This window comes from Phalangium opilio, unplaced genomic scaffold, assembly GCF_054372755.1.
Source record: "Phalangium opilio isolate 3A_F unplaced genomic scaffold, DU_Popi_V2 ptg000209l_1, whole genome shotgun sequence".
Taxonomy (NCBI): domain Eukaryota; kingdom Metazoa; phylum Arthropoda; class Arachnida; order Opiliones; family Phalangiidae; genus Phalangium; species Phalangium opilio.
The window spans coordinates 22099465-22122767 of NW_028324217.1; the positions used below are offsets into that span (position 1 = coordinate 22099465).

At 33.7% G+C, this 23303-nt stretch overlaps 2 protein-coding genes and 1 long non-coding RNA gene across 3 annotated transcripts; all 3 read right to left on the reverse strand.

Moving 5' to 3' along the window:
* Nucleotides 1-9475: 9475 nt before the first annotated feature.
* On the reverse strand, nt 9476-12489 carry LOC149621276 (uncharacterized). The gene is made up of 4 exons (XM_089855943.1): nt 12394-12489; nt 12132-12301; nt 12027-12070; nt 9476-11009 (listed from the first exon to the last, which is right to left on the reverse strand). Exons 1-4 carry the CDS (start codon nt 12487-12489, stop codon nt 9913-9915), a joined length of 1407 nt encoding a protein of 468 aa, XP_089712069.1. The 3' UTR covers nt 9476-9912.
* Nucleotides 12490-12816: 327 nt separating this feature from the next.
* Nucleotides 12817-14511, reverse strand: LOC149621277 (uncharacterized). The gene is made up of 3 exons (XR_016375445.1): nt 14428-14511; nt 13042-13123; nt 12817-12970 (listed from the first exon to the last, which is right to left on the reverse strand). It is a non-coding gene; the product is annotated as an uncharacterized LOC149621277 (long non-coding RNA).
* Nucleotides 14512-16047: 1536 nt separating this feature from the next.
* Nucleotides 16048-22678, reverse strand: LOC149621278 (uncharacterized). Its single transcript, XM_089855946.1, has 5 exons — nt 22668-22678; nt 22387-22468; nt 22212-22316; nt 20773-21637; nt 16048-17095 (listed from the first exon to the last, which is right to left on the reverse strand). The coding sequence occupies exons 1-5, from the start codon at nt 22676-22678 to the stop codon at nt 16323-16325; spliced, it is 1836 nt and encodes a 611-aa protein (XP_089712072.1). The 3' UTR covers nt 16048-16322.
* Nucleotides 22679-23303: the final 625 nt, after the last annotated feature.

Consider the following 23303-nt stretch of genomic DNA (forward strand, 5'->3'; position numbering starts at 1 on the left):
CATGAATTTCTATTGTCATTCATGAATTTCTATTGTCATTCATGAATTTCTATTATCATTCATGAATTTCTATTATCATTCATGGATATCTATTTTTCCGCGAATTAATTCAAAAATTTTAATTTTTATTCATGAATTTCTATTTTTCCGCGAATAAAATTCAAAAATTTTAATTTTTATTCATGAAATTCAATTTTTAACATGATTTTTAATTATCATTCCTGAATTTTAATTTTTTATTCATTTTAAAGATTTTTCTGCGAATTTTGATTTTTACACATGAGTTTCCATTTTTATTCATGAATTCTAATTATTATTAATCAATTTTAATTTGATTTAATCAATTTTAATTTGATTGAATCAATTTTAGTTTGATTTAGTCAATTTTAATTGGATTTAGTCAATTTTAATTGGATTTAGTCAATTTTAATTGGATTTCGTCAATTTTAATTGTATTTAGTAAATTTTAATTCGATTTAGTCAATTTTAATTTGATTTAATGAATTTTATTTTGTATGCGTCTATTTTAATTTGATTCAATCAATTTTAATTTTATTTAATCAATTTTAATTTGATTTAATCATTTTTAATTTGTATGCGTCAATTTTAATTTGATTTAATCAATTTTAATTTGATTTAATCAATTTTAATTTGATTTAATCAATTTTAATTTGATTTAATCAATTTTAATTTGATTTAATCAATTTTAATTTGATTTAATCAATTTTAATTTGAATTAATCAATTTTAATTTGATTTAATCAATTTTAATTTGATTTAATCAATTTTAATTTGATTTAATCAATTTTAATTTGATTTAATCAATTTTAATTTGATTTAATTAATTTTAATTTGATTTTATCAATTTTAATTTGAATGAGTCAATTTTAATTTGAATGAGTCAATTTTAATTTGATTTTATCAATTTTAATTTGATTTTATCAATTTTAATTTGAATGAGTCAATTTTTATTTGATTTTATCAATTTTAAATTGATTTAATCAATTTTAATTTGATTTAATCAATTTTAATTTGATTTAATCAATTTTAATTTGATTTAATCAATTTTAATTTGATTTAATCAATTTTAATTTGATTTAATCAATTTTAATTTGATTTAATCAATTTTAATTTGATTTAATAAATTTTAATTTGATTTAATCAATTTTAATTTGATTTAATCAATTTTAATTTGATTTAATCAATTTTAATTTGATTTAATCAATTTTAATTTGATTTAATCAATTTTAATTTGATTTAATCAATTTTAATTTGATTTAATCAATTTTAATTTGATTTAATCAATTTTAATTTGATTTAATCAATTTTAATTTGATTTAATCATCAATTTTAATTTGATTTGATCATCAATTTTAATTTGATTTAATCAATTTTAATTTGAATGAGTCAATTTTAATTTGATTTTATCAATTTTAATTTGATTTTATCAATTTTAATTTGATTTAATCAATTTTAATTTTATTTTATCAATTTTAATTTGATTTAATCAATTTTAATTTGATTTAATCGATTTTAATTTGATTTAATCGATTTTAATTTGATTTAATCGATTTTAATTTGATTTAATCAATTTTAATTTGATGTAATCAATTTTAATTTGATTTAATCAATTTTAATTTGATTTAATCAATTTTAATTTGATTTAATCATCAATTTTAATTTGATTTAATCAATTTTAATTTGATTTTATCAATTTTAATTTGATTTTATCAATTTTAATTTGAATGAGTCAATTTTTATTTGATTTTATCAATTTTAAATTGATTTAATCAATTTTAATTTGATTTAATCAATTTTAATTTGATTTAATCAATTTTAATTTGATTTAATCAATTTTAATTTGATTTAATCAATTTTAATTTGATTTAATCAATTTTAATTTGATTTAATCAATTTTAATTTGATTTAATAAATTTTAATTTGATTTAATCAATTTTAATTTGATTTAATCAATTTTAATTTGATTTAATCAATTTTAATTTGATTTAATCAATTTTAATTTGATTTAATCAATTTTAATTTGATTTAATCAATTTTAATTTGATTTAATCAATTTTAATTTGATTTAATCATCAATTTTAATTTGATTTGATCATCAATTTTAATTTGATTTAATCAATTTTAATTTGAATGAGTCAATTTTAATTTGATTTTATCAATTTTAATTTGATTTTATCAATTTTAATTTGATTTAATCAATTTTAATTTTATTTTATCAATTTTAATTTGATTTAATCAATTTTAATTTGATTTAATCGATTTTAATTTGATTTAATCGATTTTAATTTGATTTAATCGATTTTAATTTGATTTAATCATCAATTTTAATTTGATTTAATCAATTTTAATTTGATTTAATCGATTTTAATTTGATTTAATCAATTTTAATTTGATTTAATCAATTTTAATTTGATTTAATCGATTTTAATTTGATTTTATCAATTTTAATTTGAATGAGTCAATTTTAATTTGGTTTAATCAATTTTAATTTGATTTAATCAATTTTAAATTGGTTTAATCAATTTTAATTTGATTTAATCAATTTTAATTTGATTTAATCAATTTTAATTTTATTTTATCAATTTTAATTTGATTTAATCAATTTTAATTTGATTTAATCGATTTTAATTTGATTTAATCATCAATTTTAATTTGATTTAATCAATTTTAATTTGATTTAATCAATTTTAATTTGATTTAATCAATTTTAATTTGATTTATTCAATTTTAAATTGGTTTAATCAATTTTAATTTGATTTAATCAATTTTAATTTGATTTAATCAATTTTAATTTGAGTTAATCAATTTTAATTTTATTTTATCAATTTTAATTTGATTTAATCAATTTTAATTTGATTTAATCGATTTTAATTTGATTTAATCGATTTTAATTTGATTTAATCATCAATTTTAATTTGATTTAATCGATTTTAATTTGATTTAATCGATTTTATCAATTTTAATTTGAATGAGTCAATTTTAATTTGATTTAATCAATTTTAATTTGGTTTAATCAATTTTAATTTGATTTAATCAATTTTAATTTGATTTAATCAATTTTAATTTGATTTAATCAATTTTAAATTGGTTTAATCAATTTTAATTTGATTTAATCAATTTTAATTTGATTTAATCAATTTTAATTTGATTTAATCAATTTTAATTTGATTTAATCAATTTTAATTTGGTTTAATCAATTTTAATTTGATTTAATCAATTTTAATTTGATTCAATGAGTTTTAATTTTAATTAATCAATTTTTATTTTAATTAATAAATTTTTATTTTAGTTACTCAATTTTATAATATTTTTCAAAAGCAATTTTTTTTGTGTTTTCCTTTTTCCATTGAAATAACATTACCCGCCTTTGGCTTCATTGGCTTTTCATAAACAATCTTTTGGACGTTAGGCTTAATTTGTGACCAAAATCCAGTCACATTTTACGCCACAACTTTTGAACGGCTGAACCGATTTTAAAATTTCAAAAAGGGTTCGTTTCCAAATGACGCGAGCTATGTGATGCATCTAAAAAATGTCACGTGACGCGAGGATTTTGATTGGTCGAAAAGTGATTTTTTGGTTTTTTAGTAGTCACGAGCGCAATAATTTTCTGATTTTCAAAAACAAGATGTTGACCTATTCTTGACATTCACACTTAACTAATAATGTCAAAAATTTTGCGATACGACGATCCATCATGAAAATATCGTCGATTGAAAATGATCCGAAACTTATTTCCGCGACTGTACGTTAGGTATGACCTTGAGAAAACCTAAAAGGACATCTCGAATGTATTTGAAAAACCCATCTCCAATTAAGGGGCGTGTTGTTTGTTTCCAACAGAGTAAACTCGCCCAGAGAACAATTACAATGCAGAGCCACGTTTCGGCGTTAATGGCCCACAAAGGTGGTCCCAAACAAAAGAACAAACTTTAATTTGTTTCGTTCAGTAAGTGTTTCATGTGTCATAGATAAAACGCCATGATTAATGCACAAAGAAAATGTTATTGACAAGTTTTCGGACCGCGATGCTGAAATGTGGTGGTGCACCATCGTGCATGAACCACATTCTGTTTATTAAACCTAAGGGTACGTCTTCGAGTAGTTCTGGTAAATCGTCCCGTAAGAACTACAAGTAAGCCACACCGTTTAACCTGGGCTCTAGGAAATATGGCCCAATTAAATTGTCACCCACAATACTACACCACACGTTTAAGCTGAATTGTACTTTGTGAATTCTAACGCAAGTTGCGTGTGGTTTTTTCTTAATCAGCAAACCAATTGGCGGCTGCTTGTTTTTGGATCGTCCTCGAAAATAGTGAGAACTTCGCCTATTCTTAAAAAACAGAGCACTAAAACAGAGCACTATGTTTTTTAAGAAAGGAATAAAAGAGGTTTCACGTACATGTGTTTGTTTTATTAAACTCATAATTCAACGAAGTCTGTTACAATGCCTTTCTTCACAAATGCCGAATATGCGGATATGCACCTAATGTATGGACTAGCCGAGGGGAATGCCGCTGCAGCTGTACGCTTGTATCAGGAAAGATTTCCGCAGAGGCGACTACCAAATCGACTGACGTTCGAGGCTGTGGACAGACGTTTGAGGCAAGATGGACGAATCCAACCGGCTGGACCTCAACCTAGAGCGAGAGCCATCCCAGAGGCCGTAGAAGACGAAGTTCTCACCATTTTCGAGGACGAGCCTGAATCAAGTACCCGCCAAGTTGGTCGCCGATTAGGCGTAAACCACACGCTCGTGTGGAAAATCCTCAGAAGCCACCGGTTTCATCCTTTCCATGTTCAAAAAGTTCAAGGTTTGAATCCAGCGGACTACCCACGACGCACGGCGTTTTGTCAGTGGTTTCTGGCTAAAGTAAACGATATCGATTTCCCACGGGATTTGTTGGTTACTGACGAAGCTAACTTTTCACGGGATGGTATTATTAACTTACATAATAAACATCAATGGTCCCAGCTAAACCCCCACGCAACTTGCGTTAGAAGTCACCAAGTACAATTCAGTTTAAACGTGTGGTGTGGTATTGTGGGTGACAATTTAATTGGGCCACATTTCCTAGAGCCCAGGTTAAACGGTGTGGCTTACTTGCAGTTCTTACGGGACGATTTACCGGAACTACTCGAAGACGTACCCTTAGGTTTGGTAAACAGAATGTGGTTCATGCACGATGGTGCACCACCACATTTCAGCATCGCGGTCCGAAATTATCTTAACGCGACCTTCCCTTTGCGGTGGTTAGGTCGAGGTGGACCTGTGGAGTGGCCTGCTCGATCACCCGATCTGAACCCTTGTGATTTCTTTCTTTGGGGCCACCTGAAAGACTTAGTTTATCAGACTGAAGTGCCCGATGTTGAAGAGCTACGTCGACGAATAATTCACGGCTGTCAAACAATTCGCGAAACTCCAGGCATTTTTCAACGTGTAAGGGAATCATTTGTAAGACGTGCTAATGTGTGCCTTAACGCGGGTGGTGAACACTTTGAACAATTTTTGTAACTAGTTGCAATTAAATGTTAAAACTTGTCAATAAATTCATTTTCTTCGTGCATTAATCATGGCGTTTTATCTATGACACATGAAACACTTACTGAACGAAGCAAATTAAAGTTTGTTCTTGTTTTTGGGACCACCTTTGTGGGCCATTAACGCCGAAACGTGGCTCTGCATTGTAATTGTTCTCTGGGCGAGTTTACTCTGTTGGAAACAAACAACACGCCCCTTAATTGGAGATGGGTTTTTCAAATACATTCGAGATGTCCTTTTAGGTTTTCTCAAGGTCATACCTAACGTACAAGAGTGTTGTCCGTGATGATGAAGATTTGCGTAGCTTTTTACGGTTTGAGATAACAGGAACAAGCCAGGGATCTTCCAACATGTCCAAGTATCATTCGAAAGACTGCCTCGTTTTTGTAATGCCGCCCGTGGACATTTGGACTAATTCCTGAAAATAACGTTGTTTACGCTGTGCTAATAAAAGTCCCTTCAATCAGAACCATTTTACTTGGTGCTGGGAAGATCTTGAAACATCATGTCACTTGGGATTAATTTTACATTACCACCGTAGGCATACTTCTACTCATTTATACGCTTCTGATTAGTAAAGGTAGAAATCAATTGTTCGATTAAAGGCTATTGAAATTGTCTAGTAATTTTAAACAAGCTGGCTAGTCGGTCTTAAGTGTTACTCCTCATTTTTGGATATTTCCTTGTTTTAGGGGCGAATGTTTGGAAGGCCATATCTCCGTAACAAAATGTTGTACACCCCATGTTCTTTGGTACTTTCCGCTCAGTTTGGTCCCATAAACACGCCCCTTAATTTGTAATGGACTTTTCAGAAACACCCTGTATAGACTGGTTTTATAATTAGAAGGATCGGTAAAAAATCGCTTGATTTCACCTTCTTTTTAACTTTTATAATATTTTTTACCCATGTGCATTTCTTTTATTATTGACTAAACTCTATAAAAATAATGTTATCAGTTATCACTTACACTGTTCTGATTTTCTTGCTCTATGGAGAAATAGTTTCCTCTTTTATTTACCGTTTTCCAGCTGTATGCTTAAAAAAATTTTAATTAACTGAATTTGTTACGGATTCCGGAACAAAAGATAACTACACAAATAACTACACCAATTGCCGCCAAAAACTAGTCTCTAGCAGTAGGTTTTAATTTTTGAGCACGGCGCGGCTGGAGGCCAGAGCTGGCACCTGTGGTATACCATAGCCAACTCGATCATGCGCTCCTGGACACAACTAACTAACAACAACACGTAGATGGCGGGAATATCTACACTTTGGCGCGAAATTTAAAATGCTTCGTTTTACAACATTGGTGTTTATATAGATAATGTTAGTTCAAATCTTAATAAAAAGTTAAATATTTGTGTTAAAATATAATTTCCACAATGTTTTAAACACAACATACACATTGTTTATTACTAAATAAAAGTAAATATGTTTAATTTCATGATTTTAGCAATATTAAATGTATAATTACGGAAGTAGTTTGTCTTTAGGATTTGAATTTACTATTTCTTAAATAAATATGGGTTGTAAAATGCCCATTTGAGTTTCAGAAACACAAAAATGAATTTATATTTCGGATTATTTCCCAAATAATCCCAACGTTAGGAAATTTATCAGTGGACCGAGCAATGATACCCTAAAATTTAGAATTTAAAGTACAATTCCCAACATGTTTTATACAGAACATACACATTGTTTATTGCTAAACAACATGTATTATTATTAATCCCAACGTTAGGAAAAATGGTTAAAATTATTTGTAGACCGATCGATGATGCCTAAATTGGAAAATACCTGCACTTGCGTCTTTGCAAGATCATGTCTTGTTTTTTTCAATGAAAGACTAATAGTTTTCCAATAGCTATTATGTTTGAAGGATCATTTTTCTCAGAATTTTCGCAGTTAATTCCACGATGAAGAGAGTAGTTTTCGTAAAGTGCGGTGCTTGGAGTCAATTTAGCTACCAAACGATAATAAAACAGACTGAAAGTATGTTTATTTTTGTTATTGTCATAACTTTGCATTAATATAGCCGAAGCAAAACAAGTTTAACATACATTCATTCTATTTCATAATCGTGATTATTTACATTTTTGGGTAAATCAATTAACTTCAAGCGCCGTAATTTACAAATACTTCTTTCCTCATCCCGCAATTAACCACAATAAATCACAAAAACAACCAAGCAAGATATGTTATTAAATCTATATACTTATTAAACATTTCCGCTGTTCATTCTTTTATTCATCATAGCAGAAGTTTATGACTTCTTATCCTGGGAAGTATTGGACTCTAACCATATCCGGAACCATCTCTGTTAGCCAACTTCTTATTAGGTCCGATCACCGCGCCACCTACGGCATTTCCCTCATTTTGAGTTGGCAGGCTGATTTGCGCGCCAGCGGCGGGCAAGAAACGAAACTTTAAGGTGTGTCCTGTGGTTTGAGGTAACGAATCAGAAACGGTGACAAGAACAGCTGTTTTAATAGACTGCTAGAAATTCCGATCAAACTAGTGTGGGGTCCTAGGCCCACGGATTGTAATGGATTTTAGTAGAGTTCTAGCCAGACGGCTTTTCATCGATTGGCGCTGAAGAAGTTTTGAACACGCCCCACAGTTTGAGTGCCACAGCCTCTCGGCGTGGGATTTTTTTCAGTAGATTAGATCGTTTTCCTAGTGGGGAGGAAACTTTCGACCCTCTTTTACGATTGCCATAGGCAATTTTGACTTGCAGGGATGGATACTATATAATGCCTTAGTGTCCAATACTTCCCAGTCATCAACTTCTGATCATAGGGCTTCAATTGAAGGAACTGCATTTCAGAGTTTCTTTATTATGTCTACCAAAGAAATTCAGAGAAAAATTATAATTGAATGTTTATTGTGTATAAAAAAAGTTGTAAAACAACTCACGATTTTCCCGCCATCTACGTGTTGTTGTTAGAAGTAAAACATCCAGTGGTTACCGCCCATTGACATGCGCAATAACCACTGCATGTTTTACTTCCAACAGCAACACGTAAATAGCGAGAAAATTTACTCTTTGGCTCGAAATTTAAAATGCTTAGTTTTAAATCATTGGCGTTGCTATAGATAATGTTAGTTCAAATTTTAATAAAAAGGTGAATATTTTTGTTATTATATAGATTTTAAAATATTTCCCACCATGTTTTAAACACAACATATACATTGTTTATTACTAAACAATAAAGGATTTACATTCATTATTACGTTAGGAAAAATTGTTTAAATTATTGGTAGACCGAGCGATGATGCGTTAATTGTAAAATACCTGCACTTGCGTCTTTGCAAGGTCATGTCTTGCTTTTTCAATGAGAGACTACAGTTTTCTAATAGCTATTTTGTTTGAAGGTACATTTTTCTGTGAATTTTTGCAGTTAGTTCCAGGATAAGGACAGTAGTCTTTGTAAAGTGCGGCGCTGAAGCAATTTTAGCTACCAAAAATGAAAATAATCACAATAAAGATAGGATGTGCAAACTCCCTGTAAAAAAAAGTAGACAAGTTGATACTAGCGACGCCTGACTAACAGCGCTGGAAAGTCTGGCCCCTTGCCGCGCTCGACGAGGCAGTACGAGTCGGCGGGACGTTGCTTTGCTTCTTGGCTTGAGGGGAGTACGCTGTCTATTGGTTTCTCTTCAAGTAAACAATGGAATGGTCTATTCATATACTAAACCTCGAATACAGTCCTGCACCGCTCAAAAACTTCATTTGTTAATATCTCAAAGGAAAGAGATGTGATATTGCCAAATGAAACGAATATAGGCCATATATTTATCTCAGTATTACAAGGTTAGGCACTTCAATTGAATTACCAACTGAAAATTGATATCATTTAAACAGATTTTTATTAATTCTAATACTCGTTACAATATTAAATACTTGTACAACTAACTTTCTTTCTAAAAATGAAACTCAAACAATTAAAATTCACTTATAATAAAATCAGAGTAAGTAAAAAAATTAAAAAGTTAAAAATTTAGTAGTATTAACCTATAATGAAGATTATACATTAGCATCATCCACTACTGTTTCTTAATAAATTTCATTTAGAATTCTATTGAAAATTTAGTTATGGTTACTGGTTTTGAATATTTATTGCGATCACGTGCGAAGGGTTTGCTGGTAAAGTCACAATGATCACATTAGAAGTGTTTTTCCCTACTGTGAACGCGTTGACGAGTCTGATAAAACTACTCTTTCAGCTCACCTAAAATCACAATGATCACATACGAAGTTTTTCACCACCATGAATTTGTTGATGTGTGATCAATAAGGACTTCCACGCGCTAACATAGGTCACTATTCACATTTGAATGGTTTATTATGGTTTTTCACCACTGTGAATGCGCTGATGATTGATCAAATGAGCCCTATGCGTGCATGCATAGCCACACCGATCACATTTGAAGGGTTTTTCACCACTGTGAATGCGTGGACGTTTGATCAATAAGCTCTTCCACGCGATAGCGTATTCACTCTCATCGAATTTGGAGGGGTTTTCACCACTGTGAATGCGTTGATGTATGTTCAAACTACTCCTCTGTGTGGTTGCATATTCACAATGCTCACATTTGAATGGTGTTTTATCACCGTGAATGCGTTTATGTCTGATCAAATCACTCTTACGAATACTTGCAAAGTCACACTGATCACATTTGAAGGATTTTTCATCACCGTGTATGCGTTGATGTCTGATCAAACCAATCTTACGAATACTTGCAAAGTCACACTGATCACATTTGAAGGATTTTTCATCATCGTGTATGCGTTCATGTTTGTTCAAATCATACTTCCGAGTACTTGCAAAGTCACAGAGATCACATTTGAAGGGTCTTTCCCCCCTGTGAATGCTTAGATGGATTTCCAAATCATACTTCCGAGTACAAGCAAAGTCACACTGATCGCATTTGAATGGTTTTTCACTACTGCGAATGCGCTGATGACTGATCAAATGACCACTCTCTGTGGTTACAAATTCACACTGATCACATCTGAAGGGATTTACACCATGGTAAAGACGTTGATGTCTAATGAAACAATGCTTCCACACACTACTAAAGTCACAATGCTCGCATTTGAAGGGTGTTTCAATATGCATCGTGCTTTTATGCGCGATAAGATAATGCTTCCGTGTGCAGGCATATTCACACTGATCACATTTGAAGGGTAATTCACCGCTATGAATGCGTTCATGCGCGATCAAATTACTCTCCAGCTTGCTGGCATAATCACACTGATCACATTTGAAGGGTCTTCCTTTTCCCCCAAAGTGAATGAGTTTGTGCTTGATCAAATTACTTTTCTGTGTGCTGGAAAATTCACACTGATCACATTTGAAGATTTGTTCTCTATTATGAATTTTGAAGCGAAGTTCAACAACTCTTTTATCTTCAATATTATGTTTTTCCTTGGGTTTACCTACACAAATCAAAAAATACATTTCATAAAGAAAAAATCATGTAACATCTGGAAAGCGCGATGATTCTATGAGATGTGGACGGAGCTCGCATCACACCCCATAATTAGTCACGACCCTTCTAAAGTATCCGCCCACTTTTCACACACAGTGGGGACTAGGACTGAAAGATTCTCAGAATCGCATCTATTTTTTCTTGGTAATATTCATGCGCAATTTACAAATTAACATTAAAAATTCTGTATTCTGCAAGCACACTAGGGGTGAGTTTTTGGACTAAAGCTGAAAATTAGGCGAATTTACACTTCCCAACATTTAACTCAAATATTTCACAGAAATAAGTATTTGAGTGGCAAATCGTTTGATTAGATAACTTAATAATGCCTAATCTTTTGCCAAAATCGAACATACGAAATTTCGCTGTAAGTAAAGCCTACATTTGTTTAACTTATCATATAAAAATTCTAATCTGATCATAAACAGTAAGGAACGATAATAATTGAGGCGTTCAAGCTCTGGTTTTATTGCTTTTGCCATTATAATATATTTTAAAACCTTTCTCTGTGCCATCTTAGCTCAATCAGATTATCATAAGTTATTTCCCAGCATGCTCTGTTGATCCTCTAAAGACTGTTGGGAAATTTGAACTAGTTTCTGTTTGGACCGATGTCTTGATCTTTGTGATTGGCATCAGCAGTAGAGTTCAGAAATAAAATCACATTCGCTACTTTCGCCAACAGGGGTCGAATGAATTTCATTTTTGTATCTTAAGCCATCAAATTGTGCAAAGCATTTCATTACATAATAATGACGTATAATGCACATTCTTAAAGGGTTCCACAATGTGTTTGCCCACCTTCATACCATCACCACTGACTAATAAGGCTTTTAGAAATTGCCGTAAAACTGGTCGAGGCTTTAGTTGTAGCTTATCCGTGGGGGGTTCAAATTATTGTGCACCCAGCAAGTGACTTGGGGTCTTACAATATTTCTACTAAAATAATTTAAAATTTACACACCAGGCTGGTTGTGGTTCTGGTCCTCAGTAGGGACTCCTTCCGAGCTATACAATTAAAATTATGATAAAATAAAACAATAAAATACACCTTTTTTCACTTGCAAACCTTTCATTTTGAGATTGAGGTTGTTGCTGTTCCGCAACTGGTAGGGATAATGCTTGGCTATCTGGTTCTGAATCATTATCAACTTGTTCAATTTTTGGCTCTGAATCATAATCAACTGGTTCAACTTTCACTGATACATTGTTAACATTTTGAATTACTTCTTTTTCTTCCTAATTTTTTTAAACAATTAACAATGATTAATGAATATTGCTAATACCTAACCTCATATTTGCGTTTTCATCAAATGAACAATGTCGCGTACCTTGAGATCTTCGACTTTGTTTTTCAATTCTTCTCTGACCTTATTGAGCAGGTCAATTTTACCTCGTTGTTCATTAATAGTTAATGCATTTTCCATCCTCTCTTTTCTGACGTTTGAAATTAAAACTTCAAACTAAAAAATTGAATTAAGATTCCATTACTATAGCTGATTTCCATGAGACCTTCAGGACAAACAAGAGAGAGGGGAAACCAATGTCGTTTTAAGCATCATTGATAATCCTCATTTTTTAATGATGATTAAAACAAGGGAGCTTTATCCTCCAACTTCTAGCCAATGAGAGTGAAATTTATCATTGGCAGGACATTTACAAACGTTCAATGTTCAACCGCCATTTAATGGCGGTAGACAATGTTATTTTGAATCTCATAAAGACTTCATAGGGGGCAGGAAAACTAGGCGCTTTCGCTCAAGCATGTTTTATGTTAGATTTCCTCGTAATGTTTTTTCTATGGGAACACTATTTGGGAAGTTTTCTCGTTTTGTCAAAAAGTACCTTGTTCCTCAGTTTCTTCATTATATCATCTTTGCTTAAGCAACAATCATTCTCATCCATTTCCTAAAACAAACAGCAGTTTTTATTAATTTCACGCGGTAGAACAAGGAATAGTTCAATTTATGCTCAAATACCTGTCTATGAATATGCCTTTGAGAATCGACCAAATTCATATAGGCTTTGCGTAAAGACAGTTTGTGGCGACACATTTCTTTCCTAAAATTAAACTTTGAATGAAGACCTGTTTTGAAACATGAAACATTTTTTGAAAAACAAGCTAAGGAATGGAGAAAAATGTTGATATTTTAAACTAATAAGAATTTACAGTGTTTGTATCGATAAGGTTACTCAAGTTTCGCGGGCTCTCCTAAAGAGCCCATCACACGTAGATGGCGTAACTGTCTACGGGAGTATTGATTATTTTCGGGATTCCATATATTGTAAAACGCGGTTGGGTCGTGACTGATGTACCGGCCAGCCACCAAGGAAGTTGTTATACGAGTTATGATTAAAGTGTACTCTCACAACAAACTGGACTAGTTATTATAGACACGGTAAAACTTATCAACCGTTAAAGACATAACGATACAGTGTTGCTATGACCTTTGTGAGACAAACCGGCTGAAGGCTGAAAGGTTTGATTAGCGGGGGAGTGGAGAGCATTGTTACAAATTCCGACTGAATTAATACATGTTAAAACTAATCAGATCTCCTGATTAGTGTCTAATATTGCAACACGTAACGAAACTACGTTTCCGCGTACAAGGACTATCAAAACCCTAACTCAATTTAAAAGACATAGCGATCGGTTAATCAAAAACTCTTTGACTTTTATTAACATAAAGAAAATTATAAACATAAACGAAGAGACTGAACCCTGAGGTTCAGCAAATGAAAACGACTACATTTCACCCGGGTGTGAATGCGAATGTCTTAATACAAGATAAAATTTCTCTTTTATACAATCCATTTGGATGCTATCCCCTATCCGCGAAAGGGGGAAGGGTGGCAACAGGAAATATCTCGGATGTTTGGGGTTGATGTAGTTACAAGACGGCAGTGGACTGAGCATAAACCGGCGGTTTTAACATGTGAGGCTTCCGTCCACTGTCGTCTGCAATGGGTCGTCTGCAACGGTAGGCCTAAACCGTTGCAATATTAAATTTAAATAAAATATTTTTTATATTTAACACTCATAAAATGTCGTTGAACTGTGATTAATGAGGGAATGTACCTCACGACGTGATTAGTGAAGGAATGTACATCATGACGTGATTAGTGAGGGAATGTACATCATGACGTGTTTTTGAAGAGTTCGTGATTTCTAATTAATTTAACGATTTTCATTTCTCTGGCCCATTTGGCCATTCTAAGATAGATTGATCAAAGAACTGAAACTTATTTCGTGTTATGTTTGGTTACGTTCGCCCAGATTAGGTCTGCTTAGATAAGGTTTAGCCTGGGCAATTCCATTAAAGCTCTTGAGGCATTCTTCAAGTTCGAAATATTTTATTACTTACCAGCTTAAAGGCTTCAACGTAACAACACAATCTTTCAACGAATCCATCCTACTTGTCCTCTTTTACCCGCCAAAGAATCAGATTTTTTTTTTCTACCTACGAGCACTAGTGCTTAGCCGTTAGGCCTTGAGCACCAGGAAGAATGGAACAGGAGACCCTACGCGGCCCAGCACAGACGGGGGCCGCTAGGTCGTATGTGGATAAGCAGGGAAGGAAATGAGGTTTACTTGGGAGGTGACGGAAGGTGGAGTTGGGGTAAGTCACCTCCGGCGGACACGGGACAGTCGGCACCTATAGGGTAGGATCGCCGACATGTGTCGTATTCCCTCAAACTTTGCCGCCCAGAAGCTGGGCTTACAGGAGCGCGCCACACTCCCGGCTAAGAATCAGATTAAACTAATCATTCAAGGCAAGGCTATAAGTCAAGCCCTATATCGTCTAACTGAATGGTTTTGCATTTACTACTTGTTTTGCTCTAGTTGGAGAAAGAGTTTCTTCTTTTACTAATATTATTTCTAGTACTGAGCATTAGTAATTTTAGTAATGCGCATTTAAAGGCTTCCGTCTACTTTGTTAGTTGATGTTGACCGCTTTTCGTGTCATAATCATGGCCGGGAGTGTGGCGCACTCCTGTAAACCAAGCTTATGGGTTTGAGGAAATATGACACTTGTCGGCGATCCTACCCTATAGGCGCCGACTGCCCTGTGGCCGCCGGAGGTGACTTGACCCCCACACCCCTTTCGTCACCTTCCAAGTAAACCTCATTTCCTTCCCTGATTATTCACATACTGAAACCTGAATAATCGCATCCTTGTCGCTGACCCATGGACCCAATTTACATTGAAACCTTCTAATTAAAAAAAAATAAATTAAAAATGCTTAAACTCCAATAAACGTCGCAATTAAAGTAGATTATTTAAATCCGTTTCAGAAACTAAATAAACCTAACTAAACTACCCTCCCTCGTTACAACTTAAATTTAATTACAAAAAACCTGAAATTAACTTAAAAACAGGCATTTTATTGAGTGAGAACCAAGATATCAATTAACACGAAACTACATGAAAAGGCGCGAAATTCGATCATATTGGGTAAAACAGTAAATATAAGGTAAAAATAAAATGAACTATACTAAAATATATTTTAGATTAAAATTTGATCACTGAAACGGTCCTAAGACAATATACAGAATGCAAACTTATCCTAATGAACGTATGATAAAATAACAGGGTTAGCGACAATTATTCAGTCTGTTGAAACTTTGGTTGAAACCATGTAGTACATGAGCTGATGACGAAGTTAAAGTAATTAAAGACGCAAATGACGATCCAGGACATTTAGCAAGTACTACGTCAAAACCTGAAGAAACTTCAGACAATTTAAGTGGGCCCGGGTAATGAAAGCTCCGAGGGGACTGATAACGGAAATGGAAATTGCTCGAAAGAAAAAACCTCAAACGTATGGAAACAAGTTTGGAACAATTCGAAAAACGTATCCAAAATTTATTATGGCTTATTTTAGCATCGTCTATGTGAATTTTATTACATTTAATATAAAATTAGTTATGAAATGGCGGTGTTACAACTGGGTATTGTGCCCCAAGAGTCCTGTCTCAGAAAATGAGCGGCGCTTCCGTTAATACAATTTCTAATGGAGAAATTTAATGGATTGTTACATACACAGTGTCGGCCCATTCATTAAACAAGCCGATGAAATATGGTTATTGTCCTACACATTTAAAATGTAAATCCATCCATTCATGTGACTTCTAAGTTTAAGTACTATCAAATGACACTTCTGTCTGCATATATATAGTCCCACCGATCACACTTGTGGCGTTTTTCACCATTGTATCATCAAATTACTCAAACGATTACTAGCATATTCGCGCTAATTAAATTCTGTGGGGTTTTTCACCACTGTGAATAAATTGATGTCTGATAAAATTATTCTTCTGCGTGCTTGCATAGTCACACTGATCACATTTGAAGAGTTTTTCACCACTGTGAATGCGTTGATGATTGATCAAAGCATTCTTCCACGTACTTGCATAGTCACACTGATCACATACGAAGGGTTTTTCACCACTGTGAACGCGTTGATGTACGATCAAATTATTCTTACACGTACTTGCATAGTCACACTGATCACATACGAAGGGTTTTTCACCTCTGTGAATGCGTTGATGTTTGATCAAATTATTCTTCTGCGTGCTTGCATAGTCACACTGATCACATACGAAGGGTTTTTCACCTCTGTGAATGCGTTGATGTCTGATTAATGAAATCTTCCACGTACTTGCATAGTCACACCGATCACATTTGAAGGGTTTTTCACCACTGTGATTGCGTTGATGTGCGATCAAACTAATCTTCTGTGTACATTTATAGTCACAGCGAGTACATTTGAAGGGTTTTTCGCCGCTATGAATGCGTTGATGCACGATCAAATTACCCTTCCGCGTGCTTGCAAAGTCACACTGATTACATCTGAAGGGTTTTTCACCACTGTGAACGAGTTGATGTCTGATCAAATTTCTCTTATACTTGTGTGCATAGTCACACTGATCACATTTGTGTTTTTCTTCGTTACCCTTTCTAACGTGACGTTGCAGATCCCTTTCATATTCAGTAGAACACTTTAACCGAAGTTTCTTCTTGAATTTACCTATATAATATATATAAAAGAAATATAAAAACGACATAACTTATAATTTAGTAACATTCAAGCGAACTTTAAAAAAAAACGTAATGCTGAGGCCTCGAAAACTCAGTATTAAAGAAAAGAAACAGTGCTGATGAGTAAACGAGCATATCAACAAAAAGGGGATGAAGATTAACTTAAATGGTGAGGAGAAACCTTGGCTCGAAACCAGAGAGAGTGGTAACTTATCGAAAGGGTTAAACTGGTCCATAAGTTATCGTTTGCTTTATAAAGAAAGACGGTAAAATTTTAACTTAACCACCTTGTTTTTTATTAGCACGAGGGGAATTCGCGAAACATCCGCCGCTTTTCGTTCAAGGTTTGATGACACCTACGACTAATCACCTATTTAGATATCGCGCTCTCATAGACGGCACGAGGTTGGCATAAACCCTTTAGACGAAAGTTATCACTTGCGATAACTCGCTTAAAAAGTTAGAGAATTGCCCCCATTGTTTCTATTTTTTTTTTTTTTAAGTTTTCAAATACTATGTAACGATGCTTTAATAGTGGTTAATCATTAAGCTCAGATGTTACGGATCCAGAATAGTATGTTCTTACCGAAGAACTCAATCAAACCAGTTTTAAAACTTCCGAATAGTGTTACCGATATAAACCAGGCAGCTCGGTCAAATTCGGAAAAAATAAACATGAATAAAGAAACAACTTTCGAAACTATATTTAGATTAAAATTTGATCACTGAAACGGTCCTAAGACAATATACGGAATGCAAACGTATCCTAATGGACGCATGATAAAATATACGCGACAATATGAACAAACAGTAAAATTCTGCAATTAAACCTCTATACGTGAATACACCTAATAAATACTGAAAACACAACAAGCTTGATTTCAACGGTAAAGTCAGGGTTAGCGACAATTTTCCTGTCTCTGTTGAAACCATCCAGTACCTGAGCTGATGACGAAGTTAAAGTAATCAAAGACACAAATGACGATCCATGACATTTAGCAAGTACTACGTCAAAACCTGAAGAAACTTCAGACAATTTAAGTGGTAATGAAAGCTCCGAGGGGACTGATAACGGAAATGGAAATCGCTCGAAAGAAGAAAAGCTCAAAGGTTTGGAAACAAGTTTGGAACAATTCGAAAAACGTATCCAAAATTTATTAAGGCTTATTTTAGCATCGTCTTTGTGAATTTTATTACATTTAATATAAAATTACTTCTGAAAATGGTGGCGTTACAACTGGGTGTAGTGCACCAAGAGTCTTCCGGCGCTTCCGTTAATACAATTTCTAATGGAGAAATTTAATGGACTGTTACATACACAGTGTCGGCCCATTCATAACGCAAGCCGATGAAATATGGTTATTGTCCTACACACTTAAAATGTAAATCCATCTATTCATTCATGTGACTTCTAAGTTTAAGTACTATCAAATGACACTTCTGTCTGCATATATATAGTCCCACCGATCACACTTGAGGCGTTTTTCACCATTGTATCATCAAATTACTCAAACGATTACTAGCATATTCGCACTAATTAAATTCTGTGGGTGAATAAATTGATGTCTGATAAAATTATTCTTCCACGTACTTGCATAGTCACACTGATCACATTTGAAGGGTTTTTCACCTCTGTGAATAAGTTCATGTCTGATCAATGAACTCTTCTGCGTACTTGCATAGTCACACTGATCACATTTGAAGGGTTTTTCGCCACTGTGAATGCGTTGGTGTTTGATCAAATTATTCTTCCACGTACTTGCATAGTCACACCGATCACATACGAAGCGTTTTTCTTCGTTACCCTTCTTAATATGACGTTGTGGACCCCTTTTATATTCATCAGAATATTTGATCCGAGTTGACCGTTTCTTCCTGAATTTCCCCACAGAAATTTCATAATGAAATATAACAACGACACACACGTCATTTACAATATAGTATCAAAAATACAGTAACATTCAAGCGCACTACGAAAACTCATTGTTTTTTTAAAGTATGAGTAAACGACCTTAAAAACAACAAGTTGGGAAACCAAAATAGAACTCTACGAGTCGAGACGTTGTTCTTAATTAAATATAATTTATATTGATTATTTTTATCGTCAGTAATTTAGCTTAGTATTAGTTTAGTCATTCTAAAAACATTATTCCTAAAATCATTTTAAACATAGCTATTGTTGACGTTTGAATTCAAGGGTATGCCTCTTTAACAGTTTTTTGGAAATTTAGGGTATATAAGGCGATTGATTCAAAATAAATAATAAGAAAACCCGCAACAGCGTGAACGCGGTGACAGACACGTCCAGTGTAATACCTCTCCGTGACGACATCGCCAAACGGAGAGGTAAAAAGGGGATGAACATAAATTGAATTGAGAAACCTAGGCTCGAAAGGACGTAGTTTCAAATTACACGGATGTTCGGAGAATCAAATGCTAATTACTGATGCTGCGTGCAGACAAGCTACCATTTTCTTTCGTTCTGGCACCCACTCTCTGTTGTGACATATAGTTTTCACTTGTTTCTCTGCCTAGCAAAAGGCACCCTGAGTACAACTACATCTTCTTCTACTTCTGATAGAACGTTGTCTTCGTAAAACTCACCAAATAATTTCCCTAGCCAGATTATTTAACTCAAAGCGAGATAAATGTAGAAGGGCAGCTATTCACTCTCAGATTAAAACTCGTGTAAGAGGGGTTACTCGAAACGAAACCCTGTCGATATCTAGTTCGACAACTTCTGACAGAATACCATTTTTGTGATTTTCGAGACCGAGAGAGATGTCGATCGACAACTCTCTTTCGAAGCTTACAGAATAGGCACCCTGGTGTTGTTAAGTAAAAGTCGTACCTGATTGATACTCAATGCCCCGGCCTAACCGTCCCCGAATAAATGTTGCAGGGACGTTAAAGAAATTGGTTTTAATCCGCGGAAATCTTGAAAAAATGGCGGCTAGAAATGTGAAGTTTCTTAGTGTAATTTGTAAATGCATTGATTTTCACCAAATTAATTTCTTGCGTGCTTCCAAAGGAACACTAATCTCATTTTAGGGGGTTTTCTGGTTCTCGTTTTAATGGGGCGTTACAAATTTCATCCTTACTAAGTTTGATACTGAATTAATTTAGCCTGGATGAAGAAAAACATTTCACGGTAGAATTAGAACGATTAGAACGATGTACTCATCACATAAAGTTTGCAAAAAAGGCAAATACGTAGAATTGTGGAGACGCACTTGAAAAGAACAGAATGCCAAGTTGTACGAAGAAGCAATGTCGAAGAAAAGTAAAGGCTTTGATCACGTGAATCAGCGTATGCTTCAATAATATAAGCAGTATAACTACACTAAAGTGCGCAACTATATGGCGTCATGCCACTGTTATTAAGTATTTACAACCACAACGATTGAAAATAAGCATCGCTTAGGGGGCTTTCGACCCAAGATTAGTTTTCATCTAAGTTTAAAGCGGAATTACGTCCAAAAGCAGGGAAGCCGTGTTTCCATCATTCGCGTTTCTCGGAGGGCGAAAAACTACATTCGGATTGTATTACGAGCAGTTAAATGAAATACGCGACTAGACTTTACACCGAGAAGGCGGAAATAGTGGTTTAGAAATATGATATCTCAATCTAGGTACTCAAGACTATTAAAGAATGAAATGACTTACCTGCAATTTCCGAACGAGGCGATGAGGTTTTACCTTCTGGATTCTTTGGAGCGACATCTTGTAATGTCTCCGTGTTGGACACCGAACTATCATGATGAACTGCAATTGGAACTTCGGGTAAATCGCTTTCCATAGAGACGGGGTTCAATTCTGATAGTTCAATTGGGTTGCGTTCTACTTCAGGAACAAACACTGGCACACTCAATGAACTCGGATCGACAAACAATATATCACTTTGATTTTGTCCATCACTTGTTTTTGCATCTGTCACGGCGATTTCGGATTGGTTTTCATCAAGTTCGTTTTCTACGTCTAATTCTAGTGAATCGCTTTCGACATTTGCATCAAGAGAAAGATCCAAATGTTTTTCGGATTCAACATTCAATTCAGGAACACGAAATTTCTTCGATGGAGTTGAATTATCCTCAGTGTCCCCCTCTGTCGAGAAACTTGGCGATTTACGATAAGAATCGTTAATGGTACTATTGTTATCAAGAGGTTCTCGTGGCGAATCGCTTTCAGTGTTCGTGTCAGGAGACATTTCGAATGGGTTTTCAACCTTAATTTTAGGTGAATGCGCACATAGAGGCAAACTGTCACTGTAGTTTAGTTTAGGGACACACGGATTCGTATTTCGCGTTATAAACCCCATATTTTCAGTATTTTTCAAGGTAGTTTCGGTGTTTGTATTGCCAACCTCAGAAACAGGTGATTCTTGACTAATATTTTCTTTACACAGGTTGCCTTGGACATTGTGCATCACAATAGGAAGAGATAACTCCTGGCCATTATTTCCCAAATCATTTTCAACGGGTTCAGTTTTCACGTATTCATCGTTAGGAAATTGAAGTATTCCACTTTTCTCCTATTTTTTTAAACAATTAACAATAACTTTCATTCTTAAAGTAATTCTCTTTCCAATCGAGTATGAAAGTGAATGATGTTGCATACCATCAGGTCTTTGATTCTATTTTCCAACTCTTTAATGACCCTATTGAGTCTTTCAATTTCGTCTATTTTCTTATTTATCGTTAATGATGTTTTCACTCTCTCTTTTGCCATTTTTGAAATTAAAACATTACACTAAACAAAATGAGATTCCATTACAAAACAATCGTCGGACTTTCATTGGCTAAACGTATTTTAAAGGGGCAAGCAAGAAAATGGGGAAGATAATGACACGCAAGAAGGGGATCAGCAACAAAGGCCCTCGTCGGGTTTCTTTGTTAATAAAGAAACGAAGGACGTGTTACCAATCCCCTTAGCTTTGTGCCAATCCTGATAGGTGTTTTCACCAATAACCTTAATTAATTAACCCACTCATAGAGTTTGGTTCTATTTCAAGGGACACCTGATTCAACAACTGTCCATTTAAAGTTTCTCATATCTCTGTGCTTAATTTCACACTGCTAAAAAAATTCCTATGCTTTGAAAAATACCTTTTCTTCCAGTTTCCTAATTCGATCATATCTAGCTTTTACTTCATTGATTAGATCATCTTTGCTCAAGTGATCATAGTTACATTCTTCCTCGTAGTCCATTTCCTAAAAACAAAGTTTTCGTCATCTTCAGTTTGTCTTAAACGGGCAACATTCCAATAATTTCGCAAAATACCTCTTTAATTGCCACTCTTTGAAGATTTACTAAACTCATTTCGGAATTTTGAAAAGAGAGTTGGTGAGATTGTAAATCTTCCCTAAAATAAAATAATTATTCAAATTGAAGGTAAATCAAAAACGGACAAGGAAAGTTTCCCCATACATTGTAGCTTTCGCTATAAAAAGCTAAGAAAAACATAGTGATGCTTAAATTGTGCCACTTTTGTTCAAGACTAGGGATTTTCTCAAGCACATTTTCTGAATACAACTACAACTAGCTTCGTATAAATTATTTACTCTGCTAGCATTTTTTATTTTTTAAACAGCAAGAAAGATCTATTTCTTTTCAAGGTATAATAGTTTCAATAGGTTTGGATCCGTTATGCCTTGTTGACACGATCCAAGTTGCATTATATTCATCACTTACCAGTTTAAACGTTCCACCACAACACGGCATTCTTTAACAAATTCCATCACTTTTTGTACAGTTTCCCTGTTAAGATAATATACGTAACATTTTAATAATAATAAAAAGTATGGCCATAAACAAAGATCTAGTGTTACCAAGGGTGTTTCCCTCAGTTTAATATACATTCTTACCAGGCAAGGCTTATATTAACGTTGTTTTGGTTTCACAGTTACTCACACCGTTCTGTTTTTGGGGTTAAAAAAGAGAAAAAGCTTCAACTTTTATTAAGAGCTTTTCTTGTATATAGATACTCTTTTTAATAATCAATAAAAATACATTAAAGCCTTTAAAGGAGGAACCGTTACCGTAACAAAGGAATTCACTTATCACTAGAAAGTACAAACGCCAAAAAAAAGGGAACGTCTAGCAGACAGCTTTTCCTAACCGCCGTCAATCAGTCTGGGAAATAAGGATTTTTTTAAACTAGTCCTTGGGAGTACAGCAGGCTGGGAAATAAGCATAAT